We start from the raw sequence: 17,523 nt of genomic DNA on the forward strand, positions 1-17,523 counted from the left end.
AGATTCCACTGATGTAAGAGTAGATTGCATCCTCTGTAATCTTTGAGTCATTGTTCGAACAGATTTAGTTTTCAAACAAGCAGTTTCTTCCTCAACATTTGTAAATCAAGTTAACAAGCTTTTTTTAAATTTATGATTCCTGCTTGAATGAAGCGTTAAGTAAGTGTGCTGCTGGTGCTTGTTATATCCAGCCTTGAACTGCTTATCAGTGGCTCTTCCAATAACCAAAATAAGGAGTATGTGGTCTTGTCTCTGGCTTTTTCGCATTAAAACAACTCCACACTTTGAAAAGCTTTTGATAAAAAAGCAGGTAAACAAATGTCAATCTTACTAGGGTCCATCAAAACCAAGGGTTTGACCAAGTTCATCTTTTGAACAGATTTCAGAATGATTAATGCTCTCCAACTCACATTTTCTGGACCCATAAGAAGTCTTTGCAAAAACTGCAGTTGAAAAGCAGCAGTTCTGCTGTGTAGATTCACCAGTCCTTGTCCGCCTTACTATTTTGGTATGTATCTGTGTATGTACCCAATGTATCTGAAAAGCACATTCTTTGTATCAGTTGAGTTGGGGCACAGAAAAAAAATACACAGAAAAAAATACACAGAAAAACAAACACAAATACTTTCGCAATCACTTTTAAAGGTCTTCCTTTTATTATTTCTTCCATTTTACCTGAACAAAGAACAAACTTTTTAGTAAATAAAAAACCAACTCCTCCACTAAGAGAAGTGTTAGGCTTAAAAAAGACAAACTATTCCATTCTTTGAACCATTCAACAGCATTTTTATGATCGCTATGGGTTTCTTGAATAAATAAAACTGTCTAATTAACTTATATATTTCCATTTTTTTCCTCACATCTCTGGCTCCATTCACATTTAAAGAGGCAATATGAATTTCACCCATATTAAGGAAAAAGATTAGAACTGATTAAGAGACAGACACCACAAGTCATGAAATGAAACTGCTTTATTATCACTATTACTCCGTTGGTTTTGAACTTACACCTTCTTCAAGCATCCTTTACTCGTTGAACTCTTAGTGACTTTAACAAATATTTTAAGATTTGGAAAGAAATCAACAACTCAGTACTAACTTCGGTACCAAGTTGGTACTGAAATTGACTGAAATGACAAGGTGGGTCCTTTGCAGGGAACTGGAAGGGCTGAGGCAGCTGAGCATATGTTTGTTTGCTCATTTATTTTGGGAACAGACAGTTTGACTGACAGATGAATTCTGAAGTCCTGCAGCACTAAAAAATGACTAAAATAATGTCAGCAAATGAAAATCTGTTACAGATATTTTACTAATAATAGTACATGATGAACATGATAATTTTATTATTTCAATTCCTAAAGTCAAAATAAAGTTTCGCATGTAAAATATGTGTAAAAGAACACTTAGCAAGGTCTTTTTTTTATTGTGTCCTCGGTGATGTGACATTATTTGTGTAGCATGCAGTACATTGGCACTGGAGTTATTTTTATATAGATCAGACTGACAGGTATGAAACATTTGATTTTAAAATACTTTGTACAATTATTTACACATTATTATCTCACAATTTTCTTCTATCTGGACACCAGCACTGAGATTTAACAGTGTAACCCCATGATTATTCACACGTTTATCGCATGTCATCGATAGTCTTATAGATATTTTTTGGTTCATCATAAAGCATGAAACATGTACATTAAGTCATGCTGTTTTGAAGTTAAGATCATTTCACAGATACTTGTATGTGGAATTGAATCCTGTCTTTAATACTCTTCTAGTGTTTTTGAAGAAGTTCTGCTCTTCTGAGTTCTAGCTGACTTCAGAGACTCACTGATGAATGTCAGAGAAACTCATTTCTGACTGCGATATTTAGAGAATCTGAGAAATTCTCTTTTTTTTTCTCATTTTAATCTTCTTTAGAGGTATTTATTCAAACTCTCAATAGCATTCTGTTTTGAGTATTTTTTCCATTTATCTGTTATCTCAACACACCCCTCAAATGTTTTATTGTATTGCTTTTCAAGATCTTTTTGGAATCTGCACACAAACCACTTCCAGTAGGGCAGTTCAGAGAGGTCAGAGGTGATGCTCCAGTCTGCATAAACTCCTCCTGCACTTCTGTAATCTCTATATAAGACGCTGTCATCTGAGTCACTGGGATAAAAATATAGAGTGCTGCTTGCTACTGCTGATGTGCAGATATGGGTAGAGAAGTTAGATGTATTTCTGTAATATATTCCATTTAGTCCAATATTACGGTGGAAAGGAACACTGTGATCTCCATGATGGTTTTCTATGGTGTTGGTGCAGATGGCTCCACAGAACGGACACTGAACCCAACAGCACTGACAGAAGTGATCAATCAGAAGCGTATCTGGTCTGAACTTGTAGTCCAAATTTACTGAAAAAGTATTTGTGTTCAATCTACTGCTGATGTCTGACATTATACTAGGAAGTTCTTGTCTTATCACATCTTCTAGGAGGTTGAAATCATCAAAATCATCATGTTTCACTCCACTGAGGTCTTTTTCAGAGAAGATCAGCACATCTGAGAGCTGCTGTGTGAAACTCTTCAACCACAAACCAACATCTCCACTGTTCACTTGAACATGTTCAGTAGATTCATGTGCTGCTTTCATGATCTTCTGCTGCAGGAGTTTAATGTTCTCCTTCATCTTGGGTAAAACACTGACACTGAACTTATCAGTGATGTATCGACTGACTTCATCTCTGATGAAACTCTTGAAGTGATCTCTGGGATTATGAATGTAGTTCATGTATTTACTAAAATCCTCCTCTTCTGCCAGTGTCTTCAGGATGTGTTTCTCCAGATTTGATCTGTTTCCATTCAGTGATTCACAGTTTGATCTCATTTCATCTGTCAGATCTCTGGCAGTTTTCTTGTAGACACTCTGCTCAATGGGCTCTTTAAGTTTCTGACAGATGATCTCACCAAAAATGGCAGCTGATGTTGCTCCGTTGCAGTATTTCTGGAAAATACTGTAGTATTCTTCTCTCTTCTTCTTAACATATATTGCTTCACTGAACAGTCTGTGCTGGTCAGTGATCATCTTGTTTGCTCTGTTACAGATGGCAAGAACCAAATCCACGAGGAATTGTTTCTTGAACTCATATTTTACTGCTCCTTCCTCATGTTCTGTTACTCTTTTCTTGATGTAATCTATGAGTTGCTGAATGTAACTGATTTTGTAGCCATTATTTGAAATGTTATATGACTGAATCATTTTGTTTGTCTGCTGTTCAACATCTGTGACTAATGACTTGATTTCAGCTTCCTTCTCTGTAGACAGAGTTCGAACGTATCCAAATGTTTTTTTAAATCTTCTGTAAGCACCCTTTAGAGCCCCTTTAACCCCATTTTTTGCAGACTTTTTGAAAATAACATATTCACAATAACTTGACACAGTGAAAATCTTGATGTACTCTCTGTCCTCTTTAATGTGGTCAACAGGGAGACGCCCCTCATAGATGTCACTGAGGATCTTTCTCACATCTCTCATTATGTCAAAGTTTTTGAGTGGAGGAGTGTCTGTGATGATTATATCCACAATCTGTTTCCAAAACAAATCAAACTCTTTATTTATTGTTTCTTCATCATTTGTTTTGTCTTTGCGTTTTAAAGCAAATTCTTTGCTCATTACATAGAGAGTGTTTTCATGATGTTTCCTCTGAGCATCAATCATGATCTTCTGTGTTTCTTTATCATTTGTTTTGTCTTTGAGTTTTAAGGCAAGTTCTTTACTCTTTTCATAGAGAGTGTTTTCATGATCATCAGACTTTTTCTTCAGGTCTCGCTGCTGAAGAACCTCATTTAATTTCCTTTTTGTTTCTCTTACAATGTTTTCTTGGACATCTTTGATTTTGATTTCAAATGATGTTTTCCACTGAATCAGTATATCTTTATCTTTGTCTTTCTCAAAGAATTCTGACATTGATTTCTCCACTTCTTCACTTGTCTTCTTCAGTTCTCTTTGAAGATCAGTTTCCTCAACCTCGTGAATTGCTTCATTTTCTATTTTGTTGTGTAGTTTGTACTCAGTTTCTATCATGGCACTGCGAAGACTCCAGGACCACTTGCTGTATTCAGTCTCCAGTTTCCTGTAAGCTGAAATCTCAAAGGAATTTTGAAAGCTGAAGATGAAATGTTCCTTCAGTAAAGCCTCCCAGAAATCTTTAATACGATCTTTTAGGTGTGTCAGCATCATTCCATGTGATTTTGAGGCATGAAACAAAAAAAATGTGTTCTTTAGTTCTTGAATGTTCTCACAGTACTTTGGGTTTGGTGGTGCCATGGGTGGGTTTCCCTCCCAGAGCTGAGCAAAATATTTTACATCATTTCGTACATCAAATTTAATAACATCACTGAAACATTCTGCATCATAGAATTCCTCTTTAGCAGTGAGTTTTGTCATCTTATCCAGTGTATGCTGCAGTCGTCTCCTTCCCTCCATGTTTTTCTCTCCAGCTGTGACATCTGAGACGTTCTGATGCACAAACACACAGCTGGGATTCAGTCTGACCTTCTTCATCCTCATGAAGGCCTGAACAACAATCTGAAGAATGTCCTGCATCTCAGAGAGGTTTTCTCCAAAGATGTTGATCAATGTCAGATTTGCAAGACCAACAACAAATGTGGCCAATTCAATGTCATGATGTCTGGTTGATCTTCCAGACAGTTCTAGAGCACGAAGACCCTCAGTATCAACAACCAGAATATAGTCAAAGTTAATCTGTGTTCTCATCTCGTCTGACACTGTGACCAGCTGCATGAAAGCTCCTCTGGTGCACCTGCCAGCACTGACGGCAAACTGGAGTCCAAACATGGCATTCAGCATGGTGGATTTCCCAGAGCTCTGAAGCCCTAAAACTGACAGCACAAAGACTCTCTGATCTCCCAGTTTCTGGATGAGTTCATCTAGAACAGCAGAGATCCAGACCACAGGAATGTGAGCAGCATCTCCATCCATCAGCTCCAGTGGAAATCCAGAGATCATCATCTTTGCTGCAAGACTCGGGAGAGAAGAGAAGTCAAACTGCAGGTCTTTCTTGTTCTTCTTCACAGATGAACATGATTCATAGATCTGACCGATCTCCCTCATGATGTGCTCCAAACCAAAGGCTGCAGCTTGAAATTTCTCAGATATTCTCTCAAGCTCTGCTTGTTTAGCTGTCAGTTTTTCTGTTTCATGTTTCTCTTTCAGTTTTAAGACCTTTGACCATGTTTCATCATATTTGTGATGAAGAACAGAAAAGTCAGCTGAGATATATGCATCCAGGCATATTCTGAGCCATTTAATGAAATACATCTGATGTCCAGTATCCGAGTTCATTTCTTTAATGAAGAACTTCAAAAACTCACTGATGTCAGATTCATGCTGTTGTTCACGGATTTTCTTCATCTCTGTTTGTTTTCTACTGATGTCCATTTCTATTTCATTTCCTTGAGGTCGATGTAGTTCCTTGTTCTTCTGACTCCACTGATGCCACAGTTTCCCTTGACAGGGCAGAACTGATTCTTTGATTTCTGTCAGATCTTTCTTCTCCAGTAAACTTATCATCTGCTCCGCTGCTTCTCTTCCTCTCCTGCAGTTATCATCATCTTCCTCATCTACTCTGATATCTGAGTGTTTGGACACATCTTCAAGTCTGAAAGTGAAAGATGATTCTGAGAGACAATCTTTTATAGCTCTTCTGAGATCTTCAGATACTTCTGACTGATTTCTGTCTTTCAGACCAATCCTATATTTTTTCTTCATCACAGTTACAGCAGATGTATCTTCAGTAAAAAGACAAATGAGTGGCTTTGAGTCCTTGTAGAGTTGTTGGAGTTTTATCATGTTTTTGTCATTCTTCTGGAGTCGTGGTAGAAGAACAACATTGACTGAGGCCATTTCAGTGAGGATCTCCAGCTGTTTCTCATGGTCTCCTGCATCACCGTGTAGATTACAGAACGCAACACAGTCATTGAATTTATCATCATATGATCCAGAGGGGCAGAACCAGGCGATCTCCACCACTCCATCCATCAGGACTCTGGTTCTGCTGCTGCCTGGGCAGTTCCTGTGGAAGAACGTGTTGTGTTTCTCATTGATCAGACTGTTCATCAGCTCAGACTTGGATGAAGACACAGAGCCAAAACTGAAGAAAGACACCATTGGAGTTTCTGCCTTGTAGATCGGCTGGTTTCGACTGATGATTTCATTGTTGGTGTTTCTGATCTTCCAGCTCTTGTTGATTTGTCTAAATGTCCAGAGAGGAAACTCAATCTGTTGTGTGAATGGATCAGGAACAAGCAGAGGCAGAGCGTACTGACACTGGGAAAGTTTAGTGACCAACAGCTGCTTCAGGAAACCATCGGCACAATGAAACACGGCCATCTGAACATCCATCGGGTGAATTCGCTCAGATTGGCTTGTTCCTTCATTAGACACTGACCTTAAATTGAAAAAAAAGGAATCAGAATCAGCCTCTTGTTTAAATGTATCATAACTGCCTTGTTCATTGTGATCTTCCTCACTGGTCTCATTAGTTTTAATGTATCTTGCTCTGTAGTTCATCATCAGTAGTTTTTGTATGAAAGTCTGAATCAGCTCCTCTTCAGCACAAGACTCATGGGACTTTAATGAATGTGCAGATGTTACCCGAAGAACATCTGCAGCTCTCAGTTTGTGATTTCTGCCTTCAAGATGAAGTCTGTGAAATAGATTTTTTTTTTTTGTCAACATTTCCTGATGTAGTTGTTGATCTGTACCGACTTCTGATGTTTCACAGTGCTTGTTTTCTGCCTGTTGAAGAAATACATTTCATTTACTTTGATAATTTTATTTTGGTCAAACAATTAAATAATAAAATCACATTACATTTGATAGCATTTGGTGTATTTTTCTTAAATCTCTCCATCACACTATGACTGATGTTGGAAGCTTGCGGATCGCTAGATTAATGTCTCTGTTCAACCCGTTTGTGTTTTATCAACCTTCCCAGCTAATTTTCCAAACATTTTGTTTTGGTTATGGAAACGTTAAACTGTCCAGTTTTCTTAGTGGAACATTTATTTTAAGTTTAGTATGATATTCCTGAAACATTCCTTCAACTTAATTTTATTAACAACTTAACATTATAAGAACGTTGATTTGTAACATTCCAAGAACCAAAACGAAACTACAACTGACTTCCAGCCACAGCATTAGATTAAATAAACTGAATATAAAAGAAGACTATAAAACGTCTCAGGTTTTGCATGTAGCCATGGTTCCCTGAGAACAGGGAACGAGACATTGCGTAATAGAATGGGGAACGCCTCCGTGGGAACCGGTGTCTGAAATGCTATCAAATCACGGCAATCGTTTTGGCCGGCGACAGCCTATGACGACCGGAACGCACATAAGGGGCGCCTAGAGAAAAAGTCGACCATTTATCGTCTGAAGGGACTGTTCAGCAGGGAGCAGGAGCTGATCATTCCCTGTTCTCAGGGAACCATGGTTACATGCGTAACCTGAGACATTCCCTTTCGAAAGGGAACTTGCATTGCATCCTAGAATACTGATGGGAAATGGAATACCCACGCCGCCATGCTGAGGGGAGTGCATGCCAAAGAATGGCTGACAAAAACCAGATGGACAATTTTAACAGAAATGTCAAAATCACTCCTCCTATGGGTCTAATAGGCTGTCAGTGACAGCATTCCCTACGGCCAACGCCCAAGCTATAAGCCTCAAAGAGGCCCCCAGAAACATCCAGAGGCCTACCAAGGCCGATTAAGGGCTTGGAACCAACAACTTCAAACAGAAGGGGCCCCTTTAAGGGAATGTGGCAAGGGAGCCGAAAGGAGCCCCAGCCAGTCACTTCTCAGGGGAGAATAGTCCACCTCTAACGCCACCAGGAAGGCCGACCTGGTCCTATCTTAGTGACCTAGTCTGGGCAGCAACCTGTCTGTTACCTAAACAGTGTCTCTAAAGCACTTGCCTCAAGAGGAGGCGTCCAGAAAGAGGGATTGCAAACTGGCAGTAACCAACTCAGACTGGATCGTAGAGACATGCATCCTGGAGAGCAGGACACAGCAAAGCACTTAAAACCCTTGCAATCGGCGGGAGTTACTCCGCTCTGCCTAGGATCTACAGAGCGCTTCTAAAACAAGGCACTCTGGAGGCTGAGTACTCTACATAGGGTCCCTAATGAGAGGCATACCTCCAGTCCCAACAGGAGCTGATCTACCAAGGGAGTTCTCACTAAAAGAACCTTTTAAACCTTTAAGACCAACTTAGGGAGCGAGGTCCTCTATATGACGACCACCACAAGAGAGGGGAGTACCTAAAGCCTAAAATACTGATCTACCAGGGAGGTCTCACAAAAGACCTTCAACAGTCCCTTCCGACCAGAACTCGGGAATGCTGTACTCTAAGGAACGACCCTCAATGCGAGGGGAGTACAAACTAGACTCGACCGAGATGAGTATTGACCAAGCTCAAGCAAGTACCAGGGAGGCTCCTGAAGAGCCTACACTCTGATATAACTCTAGGGAGTTAGGATACAAACTTAGCTGGACATGCTAAGGACCTACTCAACCCAGAGGATCACATTCATGGTGGCCTGCTCGAGGGACAGCTACTTGCTAGCAGATCTAGAATTCCAGGGCTAGTATCAGGGAGGCTCCACTGGAGCCTGGGCTACCTAATAACCATCTACTCAACTCTAGGGAACTAGGAACACGCAGGAACCTAGCTCAACCGGAAGGATTTCTCCCAAGGAGACCCAAGGATGGCCAGCTATTTGGTAGCAAATCAACTCCAGCAGAAACAGCTACTAGAGGTACTGCAGGCTTGGAATACTCGTTTGCATTGCCATCATGAGCTGTGTACTGAGCATATCGCTTCCTACCCTTAAAACAAGGGGAGTACAAATCTATGCGACCGGGCTTATGAGGAGGCCTCAGATAGGGCCTACCACTCTAGCTTAACACGACCACAGGTCCAGGGCTAATGCTCGAGCTCCAAGGGAGTGTGCTCAACTCGCCCTGAAAGGAGGGAGTACTTGATATGCTCTACCTGTGCATCGCTGGTGATGGGCACATATGGGGCACAGAGCCCTGGGAGCGAAGTGAGCTAATCCGAAAAAGAGCTCAAGGGTGAAGACCTGAGCAAAAACTCTCGCTCCAAGCTGAGAAAGACCGTCTGAGCTCAGCTCTGGAGGAATGGAGGCCCCAACAGGAAGAAATTCCACAGGAGGGGCCTGCAACACTCGACCCCATGACTTATGGAGCTTATGGCTGAGAGATTGCTCTAAGCTTGACCAGAAAAAGCTACTACCAAAGCTCTAGAGAGCGGACACTTCAGCATAGTGCTTTCCACTCTCTAAATGAGAGGAAGTCTAACAAAGCTCAGAGATAACCACCGGTGAGGTTTTCTACGAAAGCCTACAACACCTGGCTATCTGTCTGTGCCTAACACCACTAGGGAACTAAAGCTCAGCATAGCGCTTTTACTCTAATATCAAGAGGAGCCCCAGCTCGACCTAGGCAATTTGAGGAGGCCGCAAAGCCTGCTACTTGCATTAATAGCCTAATGCAGAAGGTGGGCCCTGGCCGGGGACGACTCTCACAATAAGAGGAGGCATACTAGGATCACTAGCTGCCAGTCCTAAGCAGGAGAGGCTCTCCTAGGAGTAGCCTACTCCGAGCTACGGCATGCTAGGAGGTGGAAAAGCTACAGCATAACTGCCTCTGTCTAAAAGACACTCCTAAAGTACTAGCCTAGGCCAGATATAGGGGCAGCCCAAAAAGAAGGGCCGACCCACATGCACTCATGACGTCACTGGAGCTCAATGGAGTGGAGACTTCAGTCTAACGACTCTAAAGAAAGGAGGCCGGCTCATAACACACAGGTGAAATCACCACCAGGAGCTCAGTAGAGCGGTGGCTTCGAATAGAAACTCTCAAACGAGAGGAAGCCAGCTCACTCACCACAGGGTAATGTCAAGGCAGCCCAGAGGGGGCCGACACCCACAGTCATGATCTATCTGGAGCTCAGAGTAGCGGAGGCTTCAGCATGTTGCCCTTTACTCTCTAACGAGAGGAAACCACTTCACTCGACCTAGGGAAGGTATTAAGGGGGCCTAACAAAGGCCATACACCTCAATCGTGATATTACCTGGAGCTCAGCAGAGCGGTGGCTTCAGCAAAAAGACTCTCTCCAACGATCTATCATACTCACTCAACCAGAAGGATTATCAGGGTGGCCCCGAAGGCCTGAGCACCTGACATATCGACTATCTGGAGCTCAGATGAGCAACAGCCTAGAAAACTGACTCTTAGAACGAGAGGAGGCCATGCTATTCACTACAGGTGATATTTCGTTCTAAACGTTACCCACTATATAAAAACACAGACAAGGTGGCACATAGAAAGGGTATCATGATAACCTTCCCTAATCACGGGAGCTCCAGGGCCCCAGTTAGATGCCCCAATACGTAAGTATATATGTATACATATATATATATATATATATATATATATACACACACACACACACACACACACATGTATATGGTAATCTAACACAAAGAAAAACCACCCCCTTTATTCCTTTCTACAGGGAGCTGAGGTCACTGAATTTTAAATGGCTCTCACGAAAGGAGAGGTAACCTAAAGCTCAACCTGAGACCTTAAAGAGCAGAGGCCTAAATGTAAATGCGGCCTGCCATACTCTGCAGTCTGAAAGTATGTGCTGACTAACAAGCTCTGTGCCGGACACAGAAGTGTTCCAAATGATGGAAAAAACACATCATCGGTCCAGCCTCAGGCCTGATGTAAAGCCCCTGAGATAAATAAATGCCTGTTTTAATCCTTTCTATAGGGAGCTGAGGTCGCTAAATTTATAACCAATCTCACAAAAGTGAGGCGACCTACAAAACTCAACCTGTGACTACAAAACTACAAAGAGCAGAGGACTTAATGTAAATGAGGCGTGCCATACTCATGCAGACAGAAAGCATGCACTCACTATCGAGCCTGATGCGGAACAACAGAAAGGTTTGTAATAATGGAACAAACTCAACATCGAGCCAGCTTTAGGCACGATATAAAGAGTGCCAGGGCAGGAGCACAGAGTGTAATCTGCTGCCGCGTATGTCCTGTCATACACGAGCAGGACCAGAGCTTTAATATCCGTATGAATTACATGCTGATGTAAACAGATGGGGGGAAAAACAGATTCTTCCATGCCCTGTCGATCTCAAAACGGAGATCAAAAGGGAAAGGAAGGCTCATATGCACGGGTGCAGATAAAAAACGCGCGACTGGGGTTGCCATGAGAAACACAGCGCAAGCAAACAGTTACCTCAAAAACTGAACGCGCATGCTCCTTGCCCAAACAAACAACGTGTGTGTGATTAAGTGTGAGAAACTCGAACCAATCCACACATCACTCGAACGTAAAGAGCACAGACTGCTGATGCTGAGGATGCAAAAGACAAAGCATCCTCAAACAGCACAACACTCTCATCAGCCGCTGAAGCATACAAAATAAACACGTACAAACACTTCAGTCGAAATAATGTATGTTGCGCAACATACTTACCTGCTCACACCTTCCCAGCCTCACACACAAGGTGATGACTGGCGAGAACAGCCAACTGTAACTGTACACTGTATAAGCACGATAACAAAGGACTTCCCCAACAAGTATTTAACACACATACAAAAATACAAGAAAATCTTTGACAATATTTCACAAACAATAACAACAGGTAGCGTACAAGCAAGCAGCAAAAATGAGCATGAACGAATTGAGCGAAAAGCTGATAGCAAGGAGGAGATCCAGGTATTTAAAGAGGGCGGCGGAAGGTAATTGGCGGCGTAAATCAGGAGGACATCATCTTTGGTGGTGAATGACAGGCAGCGGAACTAATGGAAACTGAAACACACACACAAAACAGAAAAAACACAAAACGGACTACCACAACGCGCAATACTTTGTATGCTCTAGCATACATAACAGTTACCTTGATTCCCAGAGTAAGGAACGAGATGCTGCGTCAGTAGCTGATGCTATAGGAACACACCAGTGGCCTGATGTACAAATGTTTCCATGCCCATATCAGGATTTATAAAATATAAACTAGCAGTATACGGGCGCACCATACAGACACTCTAGATTGTGCTTATGCACAGCGAAGTAATGAAGTAAACAGATTGATTTTAAACTCTGTTTTCCATTTCAACATTTCCATTTCCAAATTTAGATTAAATATGCCACTCTCATTAATGGGGTTAAGCACTGAAATTACTTGAAATCATTATCCAGAAGTTACACATTTTTTTTATATGAATTTAAATAGAAATATTTGTAATGAATGCGCTGGTTTTGAATACTTTTTCAATTGGCATGCTATGTTTTAATGTTTTAACTACAGAGAGGATTGCTTGCCACATGATAATTCTGCTTTAAAGTGTGTTCTAAAAAGCAGAACTCATGTTTTGAGAAAATATTTTTCATGAATGATCAATAGTGCGCACTTCCTCCATCTAGCAGATGGCTTAGCAACATAGACGGCATAATGAGAGACACTGAAGGACTCGCTCTGTGATCGAATGGTCCATTAGCCGGTTTGAATAGTTCAGATGACAAAACAATGGTCTAAACAAAATGTATAATAAATGTAGCCCTTTCTAATCTTTCATTTTGCCCTGTTGTGCATTTTATCATACTATCTCAGTGCGAAAGCATATGTAACTTTTGCCTGTTGTGATCCACCTACTGGATTTACCAGGTCACATCACACTTCAGCTGACTTCAATAGCGTGGAGTAGAGCAACAATAATTAAAAGGACGAGGAAAAAAATCAATCAAGTGTCAATCAAGTCAATCATAGATTAAAGTGGAGTCTGGTGTTTCCACAAATCTGTGTCCAGGATAGGTCAAACTAAAGGCTCATGAATGAATGGAGCAGTAGGCATGACATCTGAGACCTTTTGATTTCACCATAGTGCATGATATGTAAACGAATAAATTTTGGCGTTTGCATCACTTAACCAGCTCCAGATGTTCAGTTTGAGCATGCTCGGTAGCTCAGCTGGTACAGAATTGTACTTCAATTCAATTCCGAACTGCGGTGGGGCCTGGGGCCTTGGGCTTAAGCCCAGGTAAGCCTGTGCATTAATGCGGCCCAGAAAGCATGTTGTCTGAAAATGTTCTGATTCTTTATTGTTTTTATTTCTATTGCACTTTAATCTAAACTTTTGGCAGTAATTTTGTGTGTGTTTGTGTATTTTTTTATTATATGTAAAATATGTTCAGAGTTATTTTTATCATACGAAAAAATTATTAAACCAGTTAACACTTAAGTTTTGTGACTTACCGTGATAAAAGCTTCAGCAATTATCATGACATTGTCTCAACTATAAAAGTTCAAAAATGAAAAAGAGTCAAAAGGTTCCGATATGAGGGTATTTAATAATAAATCAAACTCAGATAATCCACAAGACGTAACAGAGTGTATGTAACACAAACAATAAACGATGATGAACTAAGGAAACACAGGAGCTTAAGTATACAATAATAACAAACTCAAATATGAAGAGCTGTGATGATTAAACGAATATCCATAGTAACAAACAAGTGGCGGGAAATGTAAACAAAGACAAAAGAAAATAATGACAAGCAAAGTAAAAGTCCATGAAAATGAAAACTAAACTGACAGTTCGTAACATTACGGTAGATGGAAACGCGCAACACTGCTGTCTTCGGATGCTACGACAAAGCTGCCACGACGACCCCCCGAAGTGGAGCTGGAGATCCGGAGGGCTGCGTCATAAGCGGTGTGACTGAGGACTGTCGCAAAAGCTGAGGGAGGGCGGAGCCAGACTGAGGCACAGGGGTGGAGGGCCAGAGTGCATGGATGACCTGCAAGTCCATCCTGCAAGTCCCAGTGACGTTGCGTGCCTGATGGTTGACAGAGATGGCAGAGGGAGGGAGGAGTGGCGGAGGAGTGGAGGCGGAGGAGTTAGGGCGATGGGCCGAGGTAGAGTAGTGGGGACAGTGGCCAGAGGTGGAGTCAAGGAAACCCCCAGCCTGGTCGAGAATGGCTCATGGGATGCCCCAGGTGAATCCCCAATGCAGGGAGGAGGTAAGGGATGAACAATGGGGTAGACAGGAGATGACGAAGACAGGGCTGGAACTAGAGGTGATGATAGAAAAGGGGAAGAGGGTGGGACCAACATATCAGTCTCCCAGACCAAAATGCACACACTCACTGCCACTAGTATTTCCTCTGTCACTGGCTCGGAGCTGGCTCGCACGCCAGGTCAGACGTAAGGGTCTCAGGCTCCGGTTCTATGGTGGGCACACCCGTTTCTATTGGCATTGGCAGCCCCATTGCGGCAGGCACTGGCACTCCATCTGTTGGGGGCTCTGGCTGTCGCTCCGTGTCACAGGGTGGTGGTGGGCTGGGCTCTGGGTCCGTTATGAGATGGACCGGGGGTAGAACCTCTCCAGACATAGCAGAATAGAATCTTTCCAGCTGAGTCCTTGAATGTCTAGGAGGTCTACTTGATGTTTACAGTTCACCCCGATAGTTAAGTACAGTACTATAGTTAAAGGTACAATATGTAAGAATTTTGCAGTAAAATATCCAAAAACCACTAGGCCAGTGTTATATATTGTGTTCACTTGAGTACTTACAATGTCCCAAATGTTTCCAACTATTTGTAAATCGTGAGAAAATTGCAATTTTAACCAAGGCTCCAGGACGTGTGAGGAGTCGCCTGTCAATTGCGTCATACCCGCGTTACCCTCGGTTTCCGGTTTTATTTAGTAGAAACCATGGAAACACCAAAGACGCTTTAATATTTACATGTTTTAATAGACAAGGGAACAACTGTTTTGTTATATTTATAGACAGAAAACTAATTATTGTTATATAGCTCAATATGTTTCATCTAATTTTCTTGATTTTTTTCATGCTTTACCATGCCTCAGAGAAAAACACTATTTTGTCAAGTGGCTAACATAGCATAATCAGATGCAGCTTTATTTTTAGTAACAGTAATACAGCATTTTCTCCATCATACAATATGTTTTAAAATTAATTGCATGCCATTTAACAACACAAGCCATCCAGTATTTAATATGATATTCTAAAATCGATCTATCTTACTGCAGTTTGTCTCAAACAAGTGTCTCACAGCAGCCGCCGAGCGAACGCACAGAGTAACGTTATAACATCATTTTCAACACACTCAGATGTATCTAATATGATAAACAGAGCTGCGTTACCTCATACTCATGACCGGAAGAGCGGAAGCAGCGCCAGCGACTGTGGCATAATAAAAGTCCCGCTGCTCGTGAGGTGTGTGTTGCGCAATCGCTCCAGCGGCCTCGTTCAGCTCCCACAACACTCGGTCCTGCTCTGCTTCATACTACAGTAACGTTAATAATCGCATCCATGAACATGATTTCTTCCCGAGTCCTATCCCAATTGTATTCCACCGGCTGTGAGGTGAAGACCACATGTCCCAAGATTCCGGGCTCAAACTTGGCGTCATCAAGCTATGCCTTTGTTTTGAATAGGCCTCTAGCGACCTCTAGCGGACAGAAAATATTACATATTGCACCTTTAAGTAATGCTTACACATTACATATAAAAACATAATACGATGCATTTTGAGAATGGGTAAGTTTGTTCTTTATGTGCTTACTATATTCATTTTCATTTCTTCAGGTCTTAAAAAGTCTTAAATTAAGCCTTAAGTCTTTAAAAAATGTGTAGCAACACTGTTTTACAAAATATTTTTTGTAGCACTATTGCTATTTCAAACAAGGACCAAGCAGACATGTTAGCTAAAGGCTTTGATAAGGTACATAGTGATTGTATGTTGACAGAAGAAATTTGGAAATGTGGAGAGATCATTGGAAAAGGAGTGTCAGAGAAGTGTACAGCACCTGAAAGTTATTTTAATAAAAACAAGCTTCAAATTTCATTTGTTTTGGAAGATAGCACCTGCCACGGGCATAAATATAAATTTAAGCTGTAAACAAATAGCACTAGCTTCAAATATGTGTAAACCAATGATAACTAACAGGCTAATATATTTTATTGAAAAATTAAGATTTTTTTTCTGACCTCTATGGGTTCATTGTTTTGTTTCAAGTCAGATATAAAAAATTTTAATTGTTGGCTGTTGGTGGTAGAGTGTTTAATTTGGTGGTGGTTTTCCTGTTTAATCCTGTTTCAAGTTTTCAATCTTGCTTATTCTCTAAACTTGCAGACTGTATATAGTTTATATATCTATCTGTAAATATAATATACACACACAATACAACAGTAATATTTTTAGTTGTGAAATAATGAAGTCAAACCTGAGTACTGACGTCCTCCATCTCTGTATCATCAAATCAGTCATGAGCTGCATCTGCAAACTTCTCTGTAAACTGCGTCTATATATACACGATGTGATGTAGAAAATGTTTCGCATTCTTAACATTATTGGTTGTGGCAGTGAAAGTGAAAGAGTTTAAAAGTTATTGACTTTTGGGAGGAAATCTTTGAGCTTATTTGAGCTAAGGTCACCTTTTTTGCATGTACTAAAGATGTGAATGTTTAATTTCTACTATTTCTGTCTTTATTATTTTAATCATTCATTATTAATTATTTGTGTTAATTATTGATATAAACTGAATGATTGGGAGGATATATAAATCTTGAAAAGTTGGTTTAACTGGAATGAAATTAAATAATGGTTAGAGAGTCAGACTTGCAACCCGAAGGTCACAGGTTTGAGTCTCAGTACCGGCAGGAAATGTAAGTGTGAATGAACAGCGCTCCCTTCCAATTTCATTACCCACAACTGAGTTGCCCTTGAGCATGGCACCTAACCCCCCAATTGCTCCACGGGCGCCGCAGCAAAAAATGGCTGCCCACTGCTCTTTGTGTGTGTTCACAGTGTGTGTGTGTTCCATACTCACGGCTGTGTGTGTGCGTGCACTTTGTTGGGTGAAATGCATAGCACAAATTCCTAGTATGGGACATCATATTTGGGCTAAAAAGTCATGTCACTAAAAAAAACACTAATTAGTAAGAAATGTTGAACTAGTATCGACAAACTGTTCTTTAGAAAACTATTTCCTTATTCATTTTGTTCCTGAAACATTCTTTCAACTGAATTTTAAGTAACAACTTAACGTTCTAGGAACGTTGATTTGTAACATTCCAAGAACACAAAAATGTTCATAGAATGTCATTTAAAGTATGATGTTCCTGAAGCATACTTTCATATCAAAAAAGTTACTAAATAATCCCATGGAGAACATTGTGGCAACGTGGCACACAGCAAAAAAAAAAAGTGTTAAATAAACACTACTCAATGTCTATATGGGTCTAATCTACAGAGTGTTAAATTAACACTGAAGCAACTGCAGTTAATGAGATGATTAAATGATTATATTATATTAAAGGGTTAGTTCACCCAAAAATGAAAATTCTGTCATTAAGTACTCAACCTCATGTCGTT

General features: G+C 40.8%; 2 protein-coding genes across 2 annotated transcripts in view; one reads left to right on the top strand and one right to left on the bottom strand.

The window, feature by feature from the left end:
* Positions 1-17,523, top strand: part of LOC127510036 (uncharacterized) — a 109,814-nt gene that overhangs the window by 38,265 nt on the left and 54,026 nt on the right. The gene's annotated exons all lie outside the window — the stretch shown is intronic.
* On the bottom strand, positions 629-5,119 carry LOC127510185 (interferon-induced very large GTPase 1-like). The gene has a single exon (XM_051889751.1). It carries the CDS (start codon positions 5,117-5,119, stop codon positions 1,916-1,918), a length of 3,204 nt encoding a protein of 1,067 aa, XP_051745711.1. The 3' UTR covers positions 629-1,915.

The sequence above is a fragment of the Ctenopharyngodon idella genome, chromosome 3 (genome assembly GCF_019924925.1).
Source record: "Ctenopharyngodon idella isolate HZGC_01 chromosome 3, HZGC01, whole genome shotgun sequence".
NCBI lineage: Eukaryota > Metazoa > Chordata > Actinopteri > Cypriniformes > Xenocyprididae > Ctenopharyngodon > Ctenopharyngodon idella.